The 26,307-nt window shown below is 38.4% G+C and overlaps 1 protein-coding gene across 7 annotated transcripts in view; it reads left to right on the forward strand.

Moving 5' to 3' along the window:
- The window catches only part of KLF12 (Kruppel like factor 12), a 518,537-nt gene that overhangs the window by 233,964 nt on the left and 258,266 nt on the right, over positions 1 to 26,307 (forward strand). For all 7 annotated transcript variants that reach the window (XM_027589983.2, XM_027589986.2, XM_027589987.2 and 4 more), the window contains exon 2: positions 11,367 to 11,430. In XM_027589983.2, coding sequence (XP_027445784.1) covers positions 11,398 to 11,430 — 33 coding nt within the window. In that variant the 5' untranslated portion in view covers positions 11,367 to 11,397. The remainder of the gene's footprint in view (positions 1 to 11,366; positions 11,431 to 26,307) is intronic.

Below are 26,307 nucleotides of genomic sequence, written 5' to 3' on the forward strand. Positions count from 1 at the left end.
CTTCTCCCTCTGACCCTACCCCCTCTTGGGCTCTCTCTCTCTCTCTCTCTCAAATAAATAAATAAAATCTTAAAAGAAAAGAAAGTGTTACTTTCTAATTAGGGAAAAACTTTTAAAACAAATTGGTTTTATTGTAGTATTGGGCAAGATTTCAAATGACCTTAGTTTTGGAATATATTTTCCTTTTCTTTCATTGGAGAAGGGTCTGAGATTATGCCTTTAATTCAGAAATAATTCATTTTAGTCTGTTTAAGAGGAAGATACCCAAACTATCTTGTTTCAGTTGTCTTGCTTATATATTTTCCACAAATAGAGATGCCTTCGCATGCAGCATAATACCAAGATTATTTATAAGAATCATCATAGCGGGATACATGGGTGGCTCCCATGGGTTAAGCAGCTGCCTTCGGCTCAGGTCTTAATCTCAGGGTCCTGGGATTGAGCCCCCATTGGGCTCCCTGCTCAGCAGGGAGCCTGCTTCTCCCTCTCCCTCTGCTGCTTCCCCTGCTCCTGCTGTGTCTCCCTCTCTCTGTCAAATAAATAAATAAATCTTAAAGTAACACTGATGAATCACAGACCTGTACCCCTGAAACAAATAATACAGTATATGTTAATAAAAAAGAACCCCCCCAAAAAATCATCATACTACTTTAAATCATGAAGACTAGATCCCGACTGCCTATTTTAAAATCCTGCTTTTGCTGCTTATTAGGCAAGTTACTTAACTTCTTTGTGTTTCCACATCTGTAAAATGAGAATAATAATACCACTTACCTCACACGGCTGTGAGGACTATCCAGGTAGAGTAGTTAGTAGAAGAGTTCCTAGCATGTGTAAGTCTGTGCATTTGCTGATGCTGCAAACACTCTTCCTCCTCCTCTTCTAACTACTGAGAATTAACACCACTCTACTCAGACAATGGAATGAATTCAGTTCTCTGTCTAGCAGATTTCCCTCATTGTATTTCCCAAGAGGTATTTAGTCACCTGTGGGCTTAAAGTTAGAGAATTTAAAGGCCTGTCTTTTAAAAATAAGATGTTTTTTGAATGATTCCATGTTTAAATTAAAAGGTAAAAATACATTCCCCATGCATATTGGGGAAAAATACCTCTGAGCACTGAAGCTGCTTACTTGTGATAATTATTTGATAGTTATTTCACTCGTGAACATTTCTTAACTATTAGAATGGAGATTAATCCATTTTATTTATAGAACTAATTCTAGTTCTAGTATTTTAGTTTTATGTATGTCTCCAAATAGGATTTTACACCTGCATTTGGCCAGTTTTTATTTTGAGATATCTTTCAATATGCTTTTGATGCTTCTTGGCTGCCACTATTACTTTTCAAAATTATTTTAATCTTCTGGTGTATTAAAAAAAAGATAAACTTACTCATATAGCTTACATACACTTCAAGAATATTTCTCCAGTCAGAGTTTTTAACTAGTGCTTGGCGGTGTGTGTGTGTGTGTGTGTGTGTGTGCACACACATATATGTACTATCTGGGCATATTTTCATTGATTCATATTTGAATAATATTTTGAAACATTTCATGTATGAAGGTTGGGAATGTCTGAAATATCTTAAATCATGGAACGTAACAAAGTTTGTGAGAAAGGTCTTCTACAGTCAGTTTTTCATAGAATTAGCTTCTTTTCTTTTCTTTTATTATGTTATGTTAATCACCATACAGTACATCATTAGTTTTTGATGTAGTGTTCCATGATTCATTGTTTGTGCATAACATCCAGTGCTCCATGCAGTACGTGCCCTCTTTAATACCCATCACCAGGCTAACCCATCCCCCCACCCCCATCCCCTCTAGAACCCTCAGTTTGTTTTTCAGAGTCCATCGCCTCTCATGGTTCTTCTCTCCCTCCGATTCCCCCCTTCATTTTTCCCCTCCTGCTATCTTCTTCTTCTTCTTTTTTAACATATAATGCATTATTTGTTTCAGAGGTACAAGTCTGTGATTCAACAGTCTTACACAATTCACAGGTGTGAATTGTAGAATTAGCTTCTTTAAGTCACTTTAGTGTTCCTGATTGAGCACACCTAATGTAAATTCCTTTATACTGTAAGACAGCATACCTAAGACAGTAGAAGTCACACTTTTAGGATTGTTTTTATTATTTACTTGAAACAAATCGTCTTTCCACATTATAGATGTCTTTTCCATGTTAGAGCCCCTCTGTAGGTGGCATGGGCTGGCTAGTGTAAATATGCCAGTTCCCAGGATGCTGTGTGTGTGTGTGTGTGTGTGTGTGTGTGTGTGTGTGTGTGGTGTACACACTTTGTAAATTATACATGTTTGTACATATATATATGAGTGTTCTGAGACTCAGATTTAAATGTACTGATTCCCTAATGAATACCCTTTCCCTGAAATACCTCTTCTTCCCCACTTTTCAAGACTCAACTTTGTTTCACCTCCTCTGTGAAGCCTCAGTGGGTTCCCTCAACTTCCCACTGTACTTTGTTCTTCCACCAGAGTTCCTATGGTGTTATTGAGGATGTGACTTGATACAGGCTAGAGAATATGGACTTTGGTCACAGTTATTTTTATTGTAAAATGTAGGTATTGAATCCTAGGTCATATGCTTTGTACACGAATTTATTAAATAATACAAGCAGCTAGTCAGTGTTAAACATATGGTAAATATTCAATAGATGGTAGCTATTATTCTTATAATTATTTTACTTATTTATATTTGTCTTGCCTTTGTGACCTTCTTTAAATCAGGTAGTGTGGCATATGATTTTTAATGTCCTCAGTTCCTGGCATATAGGTGATTCATGGATGAATTAACAGAATATATATATACCATGTAAGAAATAACACGATTACAAATCAGCAGACCTTCATCATCTGCTAGCAATTACTTGGGTTATATTTGCTTTGACTCCCAATTTCCGTATTTTTCCAGTGTTTAAAGGAGTCTTTGATCCTTGTAAACAAGAATCAACCTAATATATCATTTGTCATTCTCAAGAAATAGTATTTTGATTTTCTGGTATTATTTAGTCATGAGAGAAACATATGGTTAAGCAATCCATTTGATGGTCTACTAATTTGCTCATCATTGAGAAATACTAATTGATAATGTATTTATTATGACAGCTTGCTATCTGTGGTGGGCCAGATTATGAGCTACGTAGGGTAATGATTGTAATGTCTGAATGCACACACTGGGTTGATGAGTTCAGCTGAACAAAACTATTGTTCAGTAAGGCATTCGGCAACCCATAAGACACTCATTAAAAATACCAAATAAACCCTCTTTTTCTGTATCATTAAATCAAAATGTCAGTAAAACAAATCTATTAAGCTCTTTGATCCATCCTTCAAAATCATTTTAAAATCCGCCTATGTTAAAATTCCTCTGGGTTCAGATATTTGAAGAGATTGAACATAAAAAGTACCCTAAAAATATCTCGTTTGATATTTTCTAATTATTGTTAAATATTTTGAGATTGCAAATTTCATTTAAATGTCAGCTGTAATTAAATGTGTGCCATTTGTTTTTCCACTCAGGTTTTGCAGTTTGATGGAATGTTTTCCCCTACGATTTAATAAATATTTGTTTTATTTCACATGAATTAATTCAGAATTGGATAAGAGCAACATATTGTAATCAACTATTGTTGTGATGGACTAGAAAATAAATTTACTCCCTAAGCAAACTGTTTACTATGCATTTGAATGGAATTTATCTTGCTTAGTATTGGCAAGTTAAACATAGAAGGCAATAATTAATAGGAAAGCCAAATATGTATACTGCATACTGAATAAGACAACTTATTTTTCTTGAATATGTCATAGATCTTTACTGTATAAAATTTGTATAATTACCCCATAATATATATACCTCGCTATGTACAGACAACACTCACTGAAGTGAAATAGTAGGGAAATTCTTAGGCTTGTGTGAATTATGCATTTTTAATTGATATCAACTGTGTGTTGATCATGATTTTATTATCAGTTGTTTTCAAAATTGAAAGCTTGCTTTTTAATGTATAAATCACACAACCACATTATACTTGCATAAAATGCTAGGAAGTGAACTGGCACCCTATTATTTCATTTCTCCCACCAGCCCCTTAGAAACTCCACAAAGATTTTTAATATCTTTAGCATGATGGTTAAAAACACAGCCCAATAGAAAAGATTAAGAGAAAGTTGTCAATGTTCTTCATATGGGAATGCAAATGTGTGTGTGGCCAAGTTACTTTTGGCAGAATGTAGTGTTATATGCCATAGTTTCCTGTGAGAGTACAAATCGCACATGCTCATATTTGTGTTGTAATCTAAATCACATAAATTAGACACATGAAGACAAAATTTAATCATCTTGTCAGTCCTTTGCAATACAAATCAGATTTTTGACTGTGCAGTCCCAATAAAATGGCAATTACACTTGAATATGAGCATAGCATAAATTACTTTTCAAACCATTATATTGAGCACAATATATGTAAAAGAAATGCTTAATTCATTTGCTATGGTTACTTTCTTATAAAGGTTTATTTGTTCTCTGCATAGAATGATGCGGTGTAATGGTAGCTGAAAACAGATTAAAAGAGTAATTAATTTCCACGTCAGTGTGCTTTTGCTTTACCTTCTCCCTCTGAACATTTTCAGTGAACTCTGTTCTTAAATGTTTGCTCAAGCTTCGGAGCGTAGCTTACTCCAAGTGAGACCTTAATTCTTAAAGTTTGCTCTTTGCTAATAGTGAAAAGTTTCTGGGTGGAAGCATAATTTCAGAGAAACATAAAGCTGGAAATAGGGAAGAACATTTTTATAAATGGAGAATTTTCAATTGATTTCTGTGTAACTAATAGAATTCCATAGGGATTATTATTGAATTTTTGGTTATTAAGGACCTGAAATCCCCTGTCTCCTATTTCTGTTAGCATCATTGAATTCTCTTAGTGGAGGCATTGGAGACACTGTACTGTGAGAGCCCAGGGGGGTCATCCTGTTGTCTGTCCCGGACCCTCCTGTAACAAAACACACAACCTGGGTTGAGAGTCGTCTTGAGGAAGTGTAACTTGGATTCAAGTAGGTCATTGTTTGTTCCTAGTTCTCAGGAAAGTTTTAGTGGAAATAGGAGTTTGGGTGCTTGACTATAAATGTAAGGAGTAGGGTTGGGACTGACATTTGTTGAATAACTAATATGTGCCAGAGTGTCTGGTGAGTACATTGTACCTTCTTTTCAATGTTCTTAGTTGCCTCCCCCCAACGAGATTTTATTTATTTAGTTGAGAGAGAGAAAGAGCGTGCACACAAGCACAAGCAGGGGGTGGGAGGAGGGAGAAGCAGACTCCCCACTGAGCAGGGAGCCCATTGGACGTGGGGTTCCATCCCAGGACCTCGGGATCATAACCTGTGCCAAAGGCAGATGCTTAACTGACTGAGCCACCCATGTGTTCCATGATACAATATTAATAAATGAGGAACAAGGGCACGCAAAAGTTAAACCGCTTGCCTTAAGTCACATTATTGCCAAGTGTTAATGCTGGTGTTCATTCTGTTTGGTATTCATGTTCGGATCTTTTCCCAACATGAGAAAGCACACAGTCTTTCTCAGATGGAGCGGAGCATGTTGTTAATTCATGGGAGATCCTGAAATTGTGGGAAGAGTTCTTGGTGTTTGTATATCATCACCTGAATTGCCTGATGAGTCAAAGAAAAGGGGTGGAACTTTGTGCCTGAGTTTTTGTCTAAGGAAGGGAGGTAATGCTAGAAAGTAGGTGTGTAATTATTTTTTTTTTAAGATTTTATTTATTTATTTGACAGAGAGAAACACAGTGAGAGAGGGAACACAAGCAGGGGGAGTGGGAGAGGGAGAAGCAGGCTTCCCGCAGAGCAGGGAGCCTGATGCGGGGCTCGATCCCAGGACCCTGGGATCATGACCTGAACCGAAGGCAGACGCTTAACGACTGAGCCACCCAGGTGCCCCAGTAGGTGTGTAATTATAAAATATATCCAGGAAATAATCTACCTTGAAGGTTTTGTATTTTCTTTTTTAATTCTTGAGGTCTTTGCTATGATGGTCTTGTGTTAATAAATTTAATGGAAATTGGATTACTTATTATAAAGACACTGCTTTCTCTGTGGACTCTACCTACCCTAGTTGAAGTGATTTCTGTTAAAACTTTGAGAATTCCTGAGATACAAAGAATAATCATCATTCTTTAATGACAGATCATGAAAATTATATGTATTTCCTGTGTAGACATTACTTAGAATGTAGAACCGTATTCCCGAAATGGAAAATAACGAACTGTCTTTTCCTATTTGTGGTGAGAGGCGTCTCTAAAATTGGATATTCATATAGACCTAAATTGCTGACTACTTATGGCCTATGTTAAAAAAGAGTATCTGAAGACTAGTTTGCTTCTCTATAGAAAATGATGCTTGTGCCACGGAAATCCGTGTATCTTTTCTCAGCAGTCAGACGTCTCATGCTGTACAAGTTCAGAAGAGATGCGGTAGGTGTCACCTGTCACCTAGCAACAAGCTCACTGCTTTGTGTCTTCAGCGTCTCTTTTCATTTTAAGTCAAAATAGCTATGAAAACATAGCACTTAGATACGCATTTATCTCCAGAAACATTTAGATTAACCTTCAAATATTTTTAGTTCCCAAGATAACTCACTGCGACAGATAAAACAGAAATAACTTTAAATGAAAAAAGGCAGCTTATATATCAAAAACCTTGATGCACAGCAAGGCCAAGATGGATCTGTTATATAATATCGATGACTTAAATTCACAAAGCCTGCCTGTCGGGTTCCCTAATCGGCTTTAAAAGTTATGTGAATATGCATATAAACCTTTATTACCTGATTTTTTTTTATCAGCCCTTGAAAACACAGGATCACAACTAATGAAGCAATGATTTGTGAAACTGAATCTAGAAGACAGAATTCCAAATGGAATTGCTGTACCATTACCAGAATTCAATTTACTTGAAACAGAGCAACTAAATTACCTTTGGGCAGAGAGTGGAATACCCTGACTAGTCAGGTGTCTATAAACACCTTTAAAAGATGTTTCTCTGTCTCTGTTTAAAGACACATAAAGGGATTTTCAGAGGAACTAGCAACAAGTGAACTTATGGGTCCTGAAGTATGGTGAATGTATTAAACACTCACCTTTAAAGATGGAGAGCATAATGGATCATTTAAAATGTGATGAAGAGCCAGCAACCTGTTACTACAGGGTAATGATATAGTGCCGGTACCCTGAAGTGTAACTCCTTCTTCATTAAGGTGGGTAGCAGCCACATGCATTCTGGCCGAGGTCAGTTCTCTTGTCCAGGGTACTTACTGTCTTTGAATTTTTAATTCCTTTTAGGAAGCTTAGAATTCCTTTTAGGAAATTCTATGGGAGAAAACAAGAGTTAGAAAGGAACAGAATTTAGAAGATGATTCTCTATTGCTACAATTTCTCCAGACTCACCATTAAAATATGAGTATTTACTAATGGTTCTAGGCAGCAATATTTTTGTTTAAAAGTCAATCTAAACTTCTTTCCAAAATGTAATATTTCGTGCCTTTTTTCTTATTTCTTACGTGTGTGTGTGTGTGTGTGTGTGTGTGTGTGTGTGTGTGTGGAAATAAGTGACCAATCCTTTGCTTTTTCTTTACCTGACAATTGAGAATCATTTTTGGAGCCAGGAAAGTAAGCATCAAAACCATGTACGATGAATTTTTGATGAGGACAGTGGCCTTTAAAACTTCAGTGCTTTGAGAAGATTTACTGGATAATTTTACAAACCTATTTGGCAGACTTAAGTAACCTTTTAATTAGGAAATTGACGAGATATTAACTGTTGGAAATGTGCCGTTTTCCTATTTTATATCATGGCTTGACTTTGATGGGGATTTGGGGAACAACGAACACAAAGGCCCCTTAGCATGAATAAAGTAGAGATTCGTCTGTTTTGTGGCCTCAATTTTGGGAAACCCTGTTGTTTTCTTGCTTAATATCTGGGCCACTGATTAAAGCGTGAGAATTCCTTTGTGAATGACAGCCCAGCTTGCTGCATAGACATGACTTCAGTTAGGGTAGGTGGGGTAGATAGAACAGGTATTACTGTTACCACTGCTTCTGCGGAGAAGGAAATTGGGACTCAGAGAGGTTGAATGAATTGTTTCAGGTCAAATGGCCAGTGGGAGACAGAGGCGAGACGAGGGATCGGTCTTCTCAGCTCTATAAACTGTGTCTTCATTTGCGCTACTTAAAATATGAGGTGCTGGAGGGGAGCTGCAGAGCAAGAGATGAGCTTGCGCATCCTTTGAGGGGCATGAATTGAACGGAAAACAAAAGTTAGCATTATACCAGGCTCTTGTCAGGTGTAAAACATACAGAGGTATACATTGAAGTTGTAGGTGGTTGCAGAGATAAACCACAAAGAACCATGCTCAGATGTGGAGCTTTAAGGAGTTTTATAAGGACCCTGATATCATCTAACTAGTTACCTTGGGTACGAAATTAATCTCTGATCATCATTGTCAAATGGATCTTAAAATAGTTCACGTACTCAAGTCACAGAACTGCTTACAGTACAAATTATATCACTAGGCTACTTTGTAAGTCCCCAAATGCTGTCAAAATGGGGGATGTTGTGTTAGGTATTCACATAATTTAATGTTTTAGTCAGCAGATTAATTTTATCTAAAAATACAAATTCTATAATGGAGGCCCTAGTTACTTGGATAAGAAAAATCCGCATGATGGATAGAAACATGAGTTTATTTTGTTTTTCTTCCGTTTGTCATTACTAGCTTCATTTACTCATTTGACAAACATTTATTGATCCCCCCTGCAATGTGTGAGGTAATGTGCCATGTTTCGGGAAATAAAGAAGCACTATGTTAGCAGTGCTTCCTTCTCTGTGGGGGGTATAAATTGGTGTAGGCTGTTTAAAAAGATATTTTGAAAAATCAAGAAAAAAGTTCCTATTGTTTTGATCCGGTGATTATACTTCTATAACTATATTCTAAGGCCGTAATTAAAGGTGCAGACTTAGAGCAGCTAAGTATAGTAGATGAGGGTGCCCGGCTGGGGGGTGAGTGGTGGTGAAAATCTACCACGGGCTCTGCTTGCTAGGCTCTCCCTCCTGACTGGAGTCTCTTTGTGTCTTCCCAGAGAGGCTGTCCTTTCTACCTGCACAAAGGCATCATCCAGGCTGGCAGAGGCCCCGGCATATACAAGATTTACACAGAAGGATGTTTAAGTGTTATCATGGTAGCACAAAATCGTAAACTATTAGACAAAAATTAGGGAGTAAATATATCCCTACAGTAGAGGGTTGTGAATTTTGGATTAAGCATTAGGAAGTTGAGTATCATGTGAAAATGGCCGGGATATATCAAAGTGTGTGTGTGGGGGGGAAAGAACCTTACAAAATTGGAATGTAAGATTGAAGCCAGTTTTTGACGTACCTAGTACATTCTGCTAGGTTGGAACTGATCGATTTAGATATATTTTGAAGACTAGAAAGGACAAGACGTGTTTGATAAGAACATGGTGTTTTAGATGACTTTTTAATTCTTTCAAGGGATACCATATAATGGTTTCATAATGTAAAATAGAATAATTACATTGAATTTCCGGGAAGTTTTCTAGTTTGCCATTGTAATATTAAAATACTATTAAAATGTTTTTTTTTTTAAGATTTTATTTATTCATCTGAGAGAGAGAGACGGAGAGAGAGAGCATGAGCAGGGGAGACAGGCAGAGGGAGAAGCTAACTTCCTGCTGAGCTGGGAGCCCAATGTGGGGCTTGATCCTAGGACCCTGGGATCATGACCTGAGCTGAAGGCAGACGCTTAACCATCTGAGCCACCCAGGCGCCCCAAAATATTATTAAAATGTTACATTTATATTATATTGCTTTTCTAGTAGCATTTCTAGTAGTAAAGGCTATAGTATGTATTAGATGCATTTTGAGACATAAATGTATGCATTTTTATATATAAATATTACATATATAGAGAGAGAGAAGTGGAGAGGAAGGAAGGAGGGGGCAAAGGGGAAGAGAGAGAGGAGAAATTGGTTAATTGATTAAAACTGGAATAAAATTAAAGGCCAGTCCCCCTGCCCATGGAACTTATGACTTGTGCTAGGTTTCATTTAAGGCCCTATGAGCGAGTGAACCCTTTTTCTGTTCAAACGTATGGAGACACACGCAGAGGAAATTTGTCCCAATGCTACAGTGGTGAGCCACCAGCATGAGCCACCCGCACAGAGTGGGTGCTGCTAAGAACGCCAAGGCATGTCCCCTCTTGAGTGTAATTCCAAATGAAAAAAGAAAATCAACTATGCCTACTAAGCTGGCTTAACTGAATGCCAAAGAAAATTTGCCTCATGAAAAGGGAATTCTGAAGCAAGTTACATAATGCTGAATGAAAATAAACAGGAGGACTTTCAAATGGTTTATTGTAATCAGAACTCTCTAATCCAGCAATATTTAATTATATTTGGTGAGATCCAAATGGTTCTGGGGATATGGGAGCTTTTGAGAAGTGGCATATATCAGATTAATTTTTTGAAAGTTACTTGGGGGTGGGGGGCGCCTGGGTGGCTCAGTCGGTTAAGCATCCTCCTGGACTCTTGGTTTATTGAGGCTCAGGTCATGATCTCAAGGTCGTGGGGTTGAGTCCCAGGTGGTGGGCTCTGCGCTCAGTGAGGAGTCTGCTGCGGGATTCTCTCCCTCTGCTCCCCCCGCACCGCACGCGCTCTCTCTTTCTCTGTCTTTCAAATAAATAAATAAATCTTTAAAAAAAAAAAAGTTACTTGGGTGTTGATCAACATGGAGGCACCAAAAAGTATTCATATTAATTATGCTGCATATTTGTATCAGATGTAAAGAGGGGGAAAAAAAAGATCATTTCCTCTGGAAAACAGCATTACTTTAAAAATCCCTTGGTTGCTAAGAATAAGGGAGCCAAGTGCTCCAGTAGGAATATTTGTGACTTTCATATATTAAATTTACTTTGAAACCAATTTCTGCCATTTCTCCTCACCTTTGTCTCTCTGGTCTTTTTCTTCCCTCCCTCGACTCTCTTTATCCAGATCTGCATTATCTTGTGCTCAGGAGCTGTCCTACTTGGAGATCATACTTCTGTTCTCTCATTTCTCCACTTTGCCCTTTAGTGGCTGGTAGAGAGCAAGCAAAAAACAAATAACTAATGAAAAAAATATTCTTCGGCTATTGTGTTTATTATGTCATTCTACTAATCAAGAGCCTGAAGAATTGCAGAATTAAGTTGTTCACCCCCAATGGAAGAATGTCATCAACATGGGGAACTTTTTCTCATTATTTGTTTTTGTGTGTGTTTCTTGCAGGATCAATGTGACTCTAGAGACAAATGGATGAATGAATATCCATATGAAGAGGAAAACGATAAAGGTTGGTTAGTCAAATTTTATAACTACTGTGAAAAATCTTAGGTTGAACATTACTTTGGGGCTGTTATTCTCATTAGAGCACTTATGTGTCTGAGTATGGGAAGAGGTCAGTACTTTGATACATACATCTATCTGTAAAGTGTAATTTTTAATTTTTAAACCTTAAATATGAAGAGATTTATAAGGAAGGAACCCTTTTTTGTGCAAGTTTAGCTGTCATCAGTTTCTAGAACTTAAGCTGGAATTAAAGAATCAGCTTGTTGATGAATATTGAGAACTGGAAGACCACTGGTTGCAACTGATCACTGGGACAGAGAAAAACAAAAGAAGCCAGATTTTGTGTACATATATGTTAGTTCCTACAAGCATAATCCTGATACCAGTACCACATGGCACAGGGTTGCTATCATATGCTGTCTTCTTTGCTCCAGCTGTGTCATCTTTCCTCAGAGGAGCGGGATGACTATGAAGGGGTTTTCACTTTGGTTTTTCACAGACAGGTACCCCTCTAAATTAGAGGGGAAAAAAATCTTGTGAATTTCAACAGTAATCAAATGCTGGCTATCACTTTATGTGTGGCAGTTATTTATTTCAGCTTTTCTCCTACTCTCTTCTGGTTATGATATAAAAATCATAGGCAGGGGTGCCTGGGTGGCTCTGTTGTTAAGCGTCTGCCTTAGGCTCAGATCGTGATCCCAGGGTCCTGCTTGGCAAGAGGCCTGATTCTCCCTCTCCCACTCCCCCTGCTTGTGTTCCTGCTCTTGCTGTGTCTCTCTCTGTCAAATAAATAAATAAAATATTTTTTAAAAATCATAAGCAATACAAAGAGAATTACAATATGTTAAACTCTCTTTCCTAAGATTTTCACACTTAACAGGTCTGGTCAGCAGATATGTGCCTCATAACCCTTGTGTAGCTGCACAACACCTTCTGTTTCGTATTTTCCTTCCCACACTGCTCCTGCTACTGTCAAGTAAATGTACATCATGCTGTGTCTTTTTCTGCCAGCCTACCTTCACAGTTGCTTACCAGGTTATATCTTTCATTTAACATTGCCTTCTTCCCTCATCATTGCTAAAATTGCTCCTTTCTAGTATTTGTATCTGGAAGATTTTCAGACCTTTAGAGGGAGTGTTGATTCACACATGATACGAGGGAGACTTGGGGGTGTATGGTAATGTTCTTTTCCTTGACCCCAGTATTACCTACGTGGGAAAATTTGCTTTGTGAAAATTAATTGTACTGTGTATTTTTTTTTTTTTTAGGATTGTATTTGTTTATTTGAGAGGGAAAGAAAGCATGTGAGAAAGAAAGAGAGAGAGCATGCACTAGCATGGGAAGGGGCAGAGGGAGAAATTAGGCACCCTGCTGAGCAGGGAGCCCGATGCGGGACTCAGTTCCAGGTCCCTGGGATCATGCCCCGAGCTTAACTGACTGAGCCACCCAGGTACCCCTATACTGTTTATTTTTATGTAGATCAGTGAGGTGCTATTAAACTGGCTTTGGGTGGTGGGGAGGGGAGGTCCAATCTGTAATGCTTGTCAATTCCCATGGTGTAAATACTCTCATCATGGTTGGTTTCAGTGATTTAACACCTAGCTTGCAGGGATCCTTAAAATTTAACAGTTGGCACTCACGAGCTGGGGATGAGCTAGCACCAGCACACCACTGATTATTTCATTCATAAAGTGAAGTTAAACTATTATGGACTCCCTAAGGCAGAGGTAATAAATTTAAATTGTCCTGGCTTGTCCCTATGTAAATATGGAAACCTTCACTCATTATCATGCAAAATATGTTTAGCCCTTATATATGATGTTGGTATTATTACTTTATGTTTTCATTCAGTTGTTATTAAAATTTTTATGTTTGAGTGGATCAGTATTAACTTTGTGAGTTTATTCATTTTGACAGTGTCATTGTTCTGTAACTAATTTTATGACAACTGAAGATAATGGCAAAGAGAATCATTGTGTTACTACTTACCCTGAGGAAAAACTCTGAAAATATTATCTTGATTGACTATAATATATGTGATTCATTTTAAATGATTGTGCCCCCTAGCTTATAAAAGTCTCAGAAGTCTGTATGGAGGAAGGAGCAGTGACTATTTCATTTAATGTGTTTGGCCCGAAGAATTATTTTTTTCTTATTGCTGTTTTTCATATTTTTGGTCTGTATTTTCAGCTATAGATGCCTTAGAACAGAGAATACATTGGTGCTTCTTTTTAAGCCTGCTCAAATCAGATGCTGTTAGTTTTAACAATGTCTGATTCAGGGAAAAAATTGCAGAGCTTGAAAATTTATCTTTTCTATATTTTAAGTGTATTGACAAGGTCACTATTAAGATGAAGTTTTAAAATGTCCGCAGTGGAAGCAACATTCCCACTGTCTACATAATTGAAAAGACATTTGAATATTGCTTTTAAAACTATTTAGTACGTTTTCAGTTTGCCACTGGTGATAAAATCTTGCCAAGAGCCACAGAATATCATGCTGTGCCTTTCTGCTTAGGTTCGAATGTTTAAATGGCCTAAATAGCATTTGCAGAATTCCTTTTGCGGCCACACCAAGAGTCTCACTTCTGGGAGCTGTCTTCATCTTCTATTTGAAAAGAGCTATATTTGCATTAAGTCCTTTCCTTTAGTCAAGTTTTAAGTTCTTTTATTCAATCTCATTGCACTTGATTTTGTCCCTTTACATTCTGCCATTAGAAAACATCAAATAAATTCAGAAAAGAGCCCATCCTCCATTATTTTCTCTTCCCAAATATTGGCATAAAATATGGCATATATGCTCCCGAATGTATTTCACCAGTTGCTGTCCTTGTGAATGAAGTAGCTTGTTTGGGGACCTGGCTCCCCAAACCTGGCTTTGCTCCATCTGTTTTCCAGCCGCTCCAGGGTATGTTTACCAAGTGCTTCTCAGCTGCTGGTTGAGAGCAGGTGTCCAAAACGTATGCATGCATATACATTAGCCTGGCTTATCGGAGTTCACATTAAAACTTCTGCTCTGGGACTACCTCTGATGAACAGCTGCTTAAACCATCTAGCATCAGCAGTGGATGACTTTTACTTCTTGTAGTTGGAAACCGTAAGGACAACAGCAAGCTTTGCTGAGAAAGCTTTAATTTCCAAAAAAGAGTTTATAGCATAGTGATGGGCATATATAGTGTGGTTGCTTTAAAGTTCTTTTCCATGAAGTTCCAAGGCTATTTCCTCACACAGGATAGACAGAAACGCAGCAATCTAGCCTTTCTTCCATTTTGAACTAAGTAGGCATAGTTGCTCGGAAAACCCCAGGGTAATGTAAGTAAAACGTGGTCAGCGCTGGGCTGCTGTGCATTTATGTAGAGTAGTTGCTTGGACAGTAAACATGGACTAGAACAAACAAACAGAAAACCCCAGAAAAACAAGTCTTGGCTCTGTAATGATCTGTCTGTGTGATCATGGACCAGTGACTTCTTTTCTGAATTTTAATTTTCTCAACTGCATACTGGAACTAATAACACCTGTCCTACCTATTTCAAGAATTGTTTTGGGGGAAGGGAAGTATGACATATTCGTGAAAACGATTTAAAAGCATAGAGCTCTAAATGTGAGCGTGGTACTGATACTATTATTTTTATAGCATGAGGGAGGTTCATGACTTTGTTGTATGACTTCACATCATAAAGTCAAACATTTTCAGAATTGGAAGCACCCTCAGAGGTCACTAACTCTAACATGTGCTTGGTGTATGACAACTTTCTAGAAGAGTTGGTTACATCGGCCTTATATTAAGTACTCTTTGGAATTTCCTACTGCATGGGACAATTCATCCTATTGTTAGACATATATAATTATATTACAAGTTCGTCCTCGTATTGAGCCAAATCAGTAGATTTGATAATGATGGAAACTAGTAGGTATATCACATATTTATTAAAATATCATCCTGAATTAGGTCACTCTCCCATCAAGTCATTTCACCTTTGGGTGTCTAATTTCTTTGGGAAACGAGAACAAAATGATATACGGGATCTGAGAAATATGCAATTATTAAAGTAGAATAATGGCTTTATTATTTGAAAAGATGATGTATTGCTCATTTTTAAAACATTAAAGCATGCACCATCACCACCCCGTCTCACAACTTTTAACATTTGGTGAATATTATTTACAACATCTCTGTGTGTGTATGTACAAGTAAATAGAGATGGTTTTACAGAAAATATCATATTTATACTTTGTATTTCTAATGAGCTATTTTTCATTTTGCTTCCAATATATAATGGAAGAAATAGAAAGTGAATTTAAACTGAAGGAATTTATTAATTTCAAATTAATGTCATTTTACCAGTGTGATGCTACTTCTTGACAAACAAAAAGACTCTTAAATATAGAGAACAAACTGGTGTTTGCCAGAGGGAAGGTGTCTGGGAGGATGGGTGAAATAGATGAAAAGCATTAAGAGGTACAAACTTTCAGTGATAAAATGTGTAAGTCCCAGAGATGAAAAGTATAGCATAGAGAATATAGTCAGTAATATTCTGATAACATTGTGTAGTGACAAATGGTGACTCTGCTTTTTGTGGTGAGCAATGAGTTAAGGAATTGTCGAATCACTCTGTGGTATGCCTGAAACTAATATAACATTGTATGTCAACTATGCTTCAGTTAAAAAAAAAAAAAACCCTTTGAGTTCTGGTAATTTTTTGTTTTAACGAATTTAACTTCAAAATAGCATCTTTTGAATTTTTGCTACAAAAGATGGGAAAATTGATGACATTTCTTTCTGAATCCCTTTTCCCTCTTGTTTTACCATCAAGATTAAGGTTATCGCCAGTGATTTCTTTATTATTTGTGATTATGAACCATAATTATCGAAGCTTTAGTTTGGTATCAAAGTTTAGTCTTAATTCTTATTTTTCTGAGAAATCTGGAACCACTGACTTATTGCTCTCTGGCATTTGGTGTCACTGTGAAGACTGAAGCAAACTGATCTACTTTTTCTTGTTTTGCTTTTTGTTCAGATGTCTGTGGACTATTTTTAGTTTGCTAGAAAGTTCAGTAACTTCATCGATTATGTCTTGGTTTTTATGATTCTGTATCGGTTTTTCCTGGATCCTGTCATTAAACTCTGAGAAGTAGAGTCTGTATTTATGTCTTCAGATTTTTAAATCATATTTAAAGTATATTTTCTTTTTGTTTTGTTCTCTTCTTTAGTAACCCTGAAAATATATCTAATGTTTCTCCTTGGTTTTTCACATCTTTAGTCTTCATCTTTAACTTTTTTATTTCACTTACTGTGTTTTCCGATTAAGCATTTTTTCTTACTGTGTTTTCAGTCAAATTCTGCATTATTTTTCATTTTCCCAAGTGGCTTTTTAAACAGTATTTCTGTAGTATTTCAGAGCTCTGTCAGCTTATTTTCGTCAGTTTCAGTTAACTTGTCTTTTAATCATTTGAACCCTTGTACTTCTTCCTTGAATTTTTTTTTTTTTTGAAGAAAGCCCCTTTTGTTCATAATTTTTTTTTTTTTTTTTGAGTTTATGAAGCATTATTTATGCCCAAATGCTTCATCTGTTTCCTTGGGTAATTCGTCCTCCTATGTTTGTTCCTCACGGGCCTATTCCTTACATTTCTCTTGCTGTTTGCTGCTTTTCTGCACAGTTCTCTTGTGGCCTGTGGTTATTATTCATCCTTGAATGGGGCCGGTATTGGCTAGTAATTGCCAGTATTGCAGGGAGTGCTGTGGACAGGGGCACCACTGGTTTGGGTATGAGCTAGATGAGTCCAAAATCTTTGACTTGAGCTAGTTATTTCAAATACTTTCTAAGTAGAGCTGTCCTTTCCAGAGTCTTCCTCGTTTCCATTATACAGCAAAGGACTCTTGAGATAAAGGCGTCTGACTCCCTTCGCCTCTCAGGTGGACCCTCTTGTTGACTGAGCTGGACTCTAAAAAATGCTGTGTCTGGACGCATGCTCTTCTGCTGGCACTGTCTCTGCTTTCACTGGGTAGGCCTTTCATAATTGCGATTATTACTTTTCGGAAATTCTGTGTTTTGCTTAAGGTCTGAGGAGGCATATGTCAGCTCCCAGTGGCCTCCCAGATTTCACAGTCTTTGACAGATACGTTTTATTTGGCAGTCTGGGTTTCTGACTGCTTTTGCTTCCACAGAAGATGGAGGGTTTTGTTGTTTTTTGTTTTTATTTTTTTTCTTTTTTCTAAATTTGCTTTGAAAGTTTTCAAGGAAGGGTATAAAAATTCCTGAACATTGCCATTTTCAATAAGTAAGATTTTAGATTTATTTAACACTACTTAAATTGAGCCTGCTGAGCCTGCTGTGGGGTTGGAGAGCTTGGCTCTGTGTTCGGGCCTCCTGGTTTTTAATTGTGGCTCTGCTAGGGCTTCCCCTGGCTTCTGTATCTCCTTGTCATGTCTGTGATGTGGAAACGAGGATGATGATGCCTACTCTGTAAAAAATTGCCGTGAAGGTTAAATGAGAAAAAATGCTAAAGCATTTGCATATTGCCTGGCAGTCACTAAGTGCTCATTAAAATAGCCACTTTTATTATTTTAAGCCATGTTAATTGAGTTCAGAATGTAGTCAGTTTAGCTTTAGGAAAATTTGCTACTCAGACCAGTATTTGTGTATGTTTTTTTCCCTTTGACTGAAGATAATGCTGGTACATGTACCAGCATACCTGGGGGTACTGGGTGTCCTACTTAATATGTCAGCTTCTGGTTTTAGGATTTGACTGAGGACTTCCAAATTTTTCCTTTGTGTTGATAAGGAATAGATACATTGGGCTTTCTCTTGGAGGAAATAAAATTCTTGAAGATACTGGATATGCTGTGGTAGTTGGCTCACAAATGTCAACACCTTCTCTCATATTAATCAGGGTTCTCCAGAGAAAGAGAACTGACAGAAAGTATATATATCCTGTATGATATATATGATTTATTATAAGGAATGGGCTCATGTGATTATGGAGACTGAGAAGTCCTGTCATCTGCCAACTACAAGCTGGAGACCCAGGAAATCCAGTGGTACAATTTTGGTCCAAGTTCAAAGACCTGAGAACCAGGGAGCTGATGGTGTCAATCCAAATCCAAGGACAGGAGAAGACTGTTGTCCCAGCTTAAGCAGGCAAGGACTGGCTCCTCCCTTCCTTCACTTTTTGTTCTATTCAGGTCCTCAACAGATTGGGTGATACCCACCCACTTTGGGGAGGGCGGTCTACTTACTGAGTCTCCCAATTCGAATGCTAATCTCATCCAGACACACCCTTACAGACACACCAAGAAATAATGTTTAATGTGGGCACCCTGTGGCCCAGTGAGGTTGACACACAGTTAATCATCACACCTACCCTGCAGTGTGATGAATCCAGCAATCCTATATTTAGGATTTATTATTTGTTAGACACAGGGCTACAAAGACAAATTAAATTTAGACCCTGACCTCAAGTCTTCATCATCTCAGGGACAGGCAAAATAAGTTACTACAATTTGGTGAGATTAATAGTATAATATATTTAATGAAACCGAAAGAGTTAGTGTGGGCCACAATATGAAGTGACATTTGACCTGGGCCTTGAATGATGGTGTCATGTTGACTAGAAGAAATGGGAACAAACAGGAAAAGTTACGATCTTTTGTTTACAAAAATCTTAGTAGATAAGAACCATATTTTCTTTTCTTTGGCTGAGCATTAAAGAGCTCTGCAAAATTTCCTCTTGGAGTTAATGGTAAATGTGATATTCAGTGATGTCATTAAATATTTCAGCCAGAATCTATTGAGGCTCATTTATGTGTCCAAATGATTTTCTCTCTCCTTCCGCTCCCTCTGTCTCTCTCTTGCTCACACGCTTTCATACTTTCTCTGCCCTGCTCACACATTTTCCTTCTCTGGACATTTGATGATAGTGGTTCTTCCACTAAGCTTTATGTCCTTCTATTTAGAGTACATTATCAAAGTCATTTATATAATATATTTTATCAGAAAATTTCAAGAGTGGTCATAAAAATGATATGAGCATCTTTTAAACATGACCATTTTCGTTAAAGTGTTGATTTAATGAGAATATTATAGTATTAAAGCAACATAGTAACTGATTATTAGAAACATTTATGGAAATATATCTATATGGTTAATTTTATATTATTAACACCTGTACACACACAAAAAAATAAATAAATAACCTCCTTTCCCTCTTCCAAGCTGATGTTAGCTAAGAATTAATTTCCTACTGTTCTCTAAAGGGACTTTTAATAAAATCATGAATAATTATTGACTCAACAGTGAATGGAATTCTTTATCTTATACATACTTTAGTCCTTCAGCATACCTTACAGCCTAATGGTGGTAGGACTCACAAATATTCCAAGTGAACGATCAGTTGATTATTAACATTCGACATGCTTTGTTTTTCAGTACGAGTTTTGGTACCGAATTCTGTATCAGTCATGGTTTGATGAGAGAAATGGAACCATGGGAATGGTAGAGAATATGGGATTTATGATCAGGATTTGACCTCATCCAGTTGTAGGAGCTAGTTAAGCAAGTTACGAATGGCTGTTGGCTTCCGTATATTTGGTGTTAGGCCTGAAGTCACCAGGGCAGGAAGGAAGGATGAGCAGGAAGTTCTGGGGAGCAATGGCACACTGGAAACTGTGAGGATGAGCCGATCTCCAGACATATTCTTCGCTGCTGGCAAGCTTCCAGTCTTGGGGATGCTGAGGACTGTAGGAGAAACTGGCATCCCCGTTTGCTTTAAACACATCATGGCCTGGGAATCGGATGAGCTGCTGGAGAGGTCCTGTGGGAGCTGCAGGCAAGGGGGCGGACTTGTCCCTGTCTCAGCCAAGTGTACCAGCTCAGATGTGGTGACAGTGTATGTGAGCTGTGCCTGCATCTGGAGCTCTGCATTGACCTTTGAGTGTGAAACAGATGTGAGCACTGCCTCACTCGTTCCTTCCGCATCTTCCCAGAATGTCCTGAATCACCCAGGGACTGAGGGATTATGTGGGGAAGCCAGTGCTGGGAGATGCACATTGAGATTAGCTAAGTTGGGACAGTACCTAGCCACTGAACCCACATTGCTGGCTCTCTCCCTTCTCACCTGCAGCTCTCCTTCCTCACCCTGCCCTCCACCTGAGTGCTGTCGATCATATACCTTTTGAGCTGTGCACTCTTATCTTGATCCTACTGGTCCTGTCTGAGGACCTGCTGCCCTGCCCATGGGACCCAGCCTTGTCTTAGAGATGAAGGCCTGCACAGACAAGGCTCCTCTGCTCTGGAAAACCGCCTGCCTGGACCCACTGTTCTCCAGGCCTGCTCCTCTGTTGAAAAACTGCAGGATCATTTGTGGCCTTGTGTGGTCCTTGACACAGTTGTTGATATCCCTGGTGGTGGAGACTCTACTAGACTTTGACCGTCTGTCCATAATGCCATACACTGACTGGGCTCAGGCTGGGGCCACGTTGGCTGCAGGGAGCTGCAGTTGAGAACACAGGAAAGACAAAACATAGCAAAAGGAAAAGGGGGATTCTGATTTGGTGGAAACGTGAGTTGACTTGACATTGGGGGCTTAGCCAAGTAATGAAAATTGGAGCAGGACTGTGAGTGTGAGTGATCTGAAGAGTTGGTATTCAGTGTATGAATGAAAACTATCAGGTACAGCAGTAGGTGAGAGGCTAGGTGGGCAGGCAGTAGCTGGAGGTCACCAGCTCTGGGGGACGGTTAATAAGGAGGTGGGTTGGGTGTTCATGCAGACTGGGGTTCATGACCTGGGAGGCGCTAATACAGGAGGGGGATCCAGTGTGGATCGTTGGAGGGCAAAGGGCTACTCTTTTTTTTTAAAAAAGTCTCTTTTTAAAACTCTCTGTAAGAAGGGAGTATCTACATCTTTATAATAAAAATGAAGGAACAAACTGATTAATAATACTCTGCCCTGAGGCACCTGGCTGGCTCAGCCAGTAGAGCATGAGACTCTTGATCTCCAAGTCATGAGTTCGAGCTTCATGTTGGGCATAGAGCCTACTAAAAAAAATAATAAAATGAATAAATAAAGTAAAAAAAAAAAATACTCTGCTTCTACCCGAAGTAGAAGCATGCTGGCTTTAGAAAGGTGGTGCCCCAGGCAGCTTCTCAGCAACACGGCTGGCATGGCAAAGTGGTATTTATCTCACATGTCAACTCTCATATCTTGGGGGGTTTTCCTGGAGGTCGGTGTTGAGCCCTGGTACAGGACTAGCAAATCCTGAACAAGGGGACTTCCTGGGGGCAAAGATAAAGGAGCGGGTGATGAGATGAGTGAAGGCAGAGAACTAGCCTCTTACTAGATTCAGAAAAAGAAAAGCCTTTGAAAACAACCTGGCTTAAAATTCCTAGAATTTCATCTATAACCCCAGAAAGGCTTTGACTCGAATTTGTGATTTAGAGTAAATTCAGAAGTAGAATTCTAATCAGAGAATAGGAACAATTAGATTGCTGAATATCAGTTACTTGTGGAACAGACCTGTTACACATTTATGCTGTGTGTGTGGGGGGGGGGGGTGGAGAATTGTTTCTAGTTTATGGGCAAATGATTGCTAGATTTTTCTGAGTTTTAATAAAAAAAATTTTAACCATCCAGTTACTTGTAAACTAATAGCAAATATAATTCCCATTCCTCAACTGTCAGGATCCTATGAATTAAGACACCTTACCTGGTTATTCCCTTTCTTGACTCCATTCTTTCCGGCAGTGACAACTTCTCCTGGGGGTTAATGTTGACAAACTGTAGATACAAAGGACGGAAAACCTTATTGGTAGAATGTATCATACTGATGCTTGTGAATTCCTCTCTTCTCCATGATACACTGATTCTAAGAAGGAGAAAACGGTGGAAAGAGGTGGGAGTGTGTCTTCTGGCCAGATTGGTTATTTCTGTCAGTGACAACCTTTATCAGTCTCTGGACTACTGAGGTGCTTGTGTAAGGTTGCACAGCGGTTGGTAGCAAAGCTGCATCCATCTAATCTCTGTTCTGTAACATTTATTTGTATGTCATTTTTAAAAGTGCCACTTAGAGTGGAAGGCCCTAGTAGAGAAATGATCGTGGAGATGGCCCTTGTGAAGTATGGCTAGAAGGGGGACTGACTACAGGTTAGAGGATGGTAAGCAGCATTTTCTTTTCAAGCAATTAAATGACAGGTTGATAGTCTAAGTTCTTCTGGTTCCATACCAGGACTTCAATGCGTCTTAAATGCTCACCTGTCTAACTCAGTAATTACTACAGCCCCACTTTACCTCTCATCTCTCCCCATAGGGTTTGAAGAAAATTGAGATAGCAGGGGCTGCCTGGGTGGCTCAGATGGCTGGGCATCTGCCTTTGGCTCGGGTCATGATCTCAGGGTCCTGGGATCAAGCCCTGCATCGGGCTCCCTGCTCGGCAGGGAGCCTGCTTCTCCCTCTCGCTCTCCCCTTGCTTGTGTGCTCTCTGTCTCTGTCTCTCTCTCTCTCAAATGACTAAATAAAATCTTAAAAAAAAAGAAAGAAAATTGAGGTAACAGACATTCAGAGGTGGAACTGGCATGCAATTTGGCAGTAGTACGATCCACCTCTGGCCAGCTTGGTGCAAATAATCAAGGGGAGGCAAAGAGAGCGAAAAGGCTATGAGATTTCTGTGTTGCAGCTATGAGTGAGCTAGACTCCTTTCCCCCAGTTCTAATCAATTCTACAAAAGCTGCTTATTTTTTGTTCTGTCAGAAACAATGCATGTTGTTGTAATGCAAGAACTTAATTATAGTGGAAAAGTCTCTAATGCTTTCTGAGTGAGAAATTGAATCTCAGTCGTACTTTGCCTTTAACTGTGAAACTGAGATACTGCTAAAGCCCTAGCAGTTGCTCTTTCCACATGGAAAAATGTTGGCTGGGTAGGAGCACAGATCAGTGGGACCAGTGGGCTAGCTCCTTGTCATTCTTTTTACGTCTGCTCAGTCTCCTTAAGTAGTCCAGGATGCATGGCTGTGCTTCAAGGAGATGATGCTATTGTTGGCATCAAGAGCAACTCCTTTCTAGATTTTCTTCTTAAGTAATGCTGAAAATTTCGAACCAATGTCTTAGAAATATGGAAATTTGGAGTTGGACAGTACTATAAGTATTATCTCATTCAACTGGATAATGCATAGGAGGAAAAAGATCAATAAAAATGAAGTTACTTGCTCAAGGTTACATAGCCCATTATAGACTGGGAGGTTTGGGAGAAAGAAAGGCAACAAGGGAACGTGGTTACTTGCAATTCACAGATTTTAAAATCCAGTTTAAGCAAGTAGGTTTAACTTTTGCGTTTCTGAATTTAAAGCGAAAGGTACCTGGTAGGTATCTTCTTAACAAACGTTTGAATAAGTGGCTGGGTGGAATGTGAATGAAAACAAAAGAAAGAGAATGAGGAAAGGGAAATGAGGGTGGATTTTTCTGTTACTTTTTTCCTTCTTTGAAGAAAGTATCAAGGAGTGTGATCATTTGTGATAGAAGAGAAAGAGGAGATCCCGAAAAATTGACAAATGGGTCACACAAAACCTGAAACATTTCTTTAATTAAGGTTGACTTTTCTAGTAAGCAGTAGTGGAGGAAAATGTCTGGTTTACAAGACTGGAAAATGGTAAGAGAAGGATTTTCCTAATTATACTGATGTTATGGTACAAATGCTCTGAATTTACTGCTTAGGCTATAGTTAAATATAACAATAAATGCGAAAAAGTACTTCTCTGTGCTAAGTATATTTATTATTATTAATCTGTCTGTGATAACACAATAATTTTATGTTGAGACATGTAGCAATGGACTTTTTTGGATAATGTGCTTTTTTTTTTTTAGTTTGATTAGTTGAATGTTCTGAGGATTTCCCTTCTACCCTCTATTTCTTATGCTTTGGATAAGTTTCAATTCTTGTGTTAAAATAATTGTGTTGTGTGGTGACTATATTGTCTTAAATTCTAGCCAACTATGTCAATTTTTTTAAATCAGTAATTTTGAAAATTCTTATTTATTTATTTATTTTTCTTATGTTGTATTAATCACCATACATTACATCATTAGTTTTTGATGCAGTGTTCCATGATTCATAGTTTGCATATAACACCCACTGCTCCATGCAGAACGTGCCCTCTTTAATACCCATCACCAGGTTAACCCATCCCCCCACCCTCTCCCCTCTAGAACCCTCAGTTTGTTTCTCAGAGTATCCATAGTCTCTCATGGTTCATCTTCCCCTCTGATTTTCCTTCATTCTTCCCCTCGTGCTATCTTCTTCTTTTTTTTTAACATATAATGTATTATTTGTTTCAGAGGTACAGGTCTGTGATTCAACAGTCTTACACAATTCACAGCGCTCACCATAGCACATACCCTCCCCAGTGTCTATCACGCAGCCACCCCATCCCTCCCACCCAAAATTCTTATTTAATTAAAAGAATTTCTTTTCTAGTTGAAAAAGTAAGGGTAGAGGTTTCTTGAAGTTATTAAGTATTTGGTAGGTATAAAAGAATATATGTAATGAATATATTTTATAAGACATGTAACAAAAAGAAACCCAACTTGAGAAATAGAACGTTTCCAGTATTTTTAAAGACTCTTCAGTCGTCCTGAATTTTGCATTGTAATTTCCTTTTTATCAATTATAAGTATATATTTGTGAGCTCTATATTGTTTACTTTTGCTTGTTTGGGGACATCATATAAGTAATGCCATACGATTTATGTTTCTTTGTGATTTGCTTATGTTATGCAAAGTTTTTGGTTCTGATATTGATGCATACTGGGGAGAATACTGATTTCCACAGCCGGATAGAATGACAGCTGTGGCCGCGTGGCTACCTTGGTGGAGGTGGGGCAGAGGGGCTGTCTTCTTCGACTTCCACTGTGGCCTCAAGGCATTACTTGCAAGGAAGCCCCAGTGGACACCAGCAGGGCTCCCAGCTCGCAGACCAAAGACATCAGTTTCTTTCCTTAGTCAACCGGGCCTTCCAAACGGCTTATAAAAAGCTAAAAGGCAGAAGTCCAGGAGTCATCTTCATCCCTGGCTCTCTTTCTAATATGAATGATAAAAAAGCACTGGCAATTGAAGAGTTTTACAAATCTCTAGGTCACACCTCTGTAAGGGGGTTCGATGTGTATTTTGCATCCACATCACATATTTGGAAGGCGGCTGTAAAAGATGCAGCAAGTGGAGATCTCCAATTGCCCACCGTGGGAGGTTGGGAAGGGTTAGTTGGTGCCTTTTTCCATCTTCTCCTGGGTCTGTCTTCTCTGTCCCCTGGATTGCAGAGAAATAATAACTGTGATTGAGACTTCGACAGTGGCCTTTGTTACTTGGTTTCCCCAGGGTCCCAAATAATTTCGCTTTATACCTAAAGAAAATTTTAATGACTTACAAATCCCTAAGAAAATGTGTATGTGCTATATATCACATATATATTCTTACATGTACACTAAAAACACTAGTATTTATTAGTTTTTACCAGATTTTAAGAGTTAGAAAAGCCTGAAAGCTTGAAATTTGAATAAAGTGATTCTTTTTGCTTCAAAAAAAAAAAAAAAAGCCTTTCAGGCTTCTTCTGTATCTTGGCTATTGTAAATAATGTTGCTGTAAATGTAAACATTGTAAATAAATGTTTGATTTAGTGTTTTGTATTCTTGGGGTAAATACCCAGTAGTGTGATTGTTGGATCATAGGGTAGCTCTATTTTCAACTTTTTGAGGAACCTCCATACTGTTTTCCAGAGTGGCTGCACCAGTTTGCATTCCCACCAACAGTGCACACATTTTCCTTTTTGTCCATGTCCTCACCAACACCTGTTGGTTCTTATATTGTTGATTTTAGCCATTCTGACAGGTGTGAGGTGATAT

The sequence above is a fragment of the Zalophus californianus genome, chromosome 3 (genome assembly GCF_009762305.2).
Source record: "Zalophus californianus isolate mZalCal1 chromosome 3, mZalCal1.pri.v2, whole genome shotgun sequence".
Lineage (NCBI taxonomy): Eukaryota > Metazoa > Chordata > Mammalia > Carnivora > Otariidae > Zalophus > Zalophus californianus.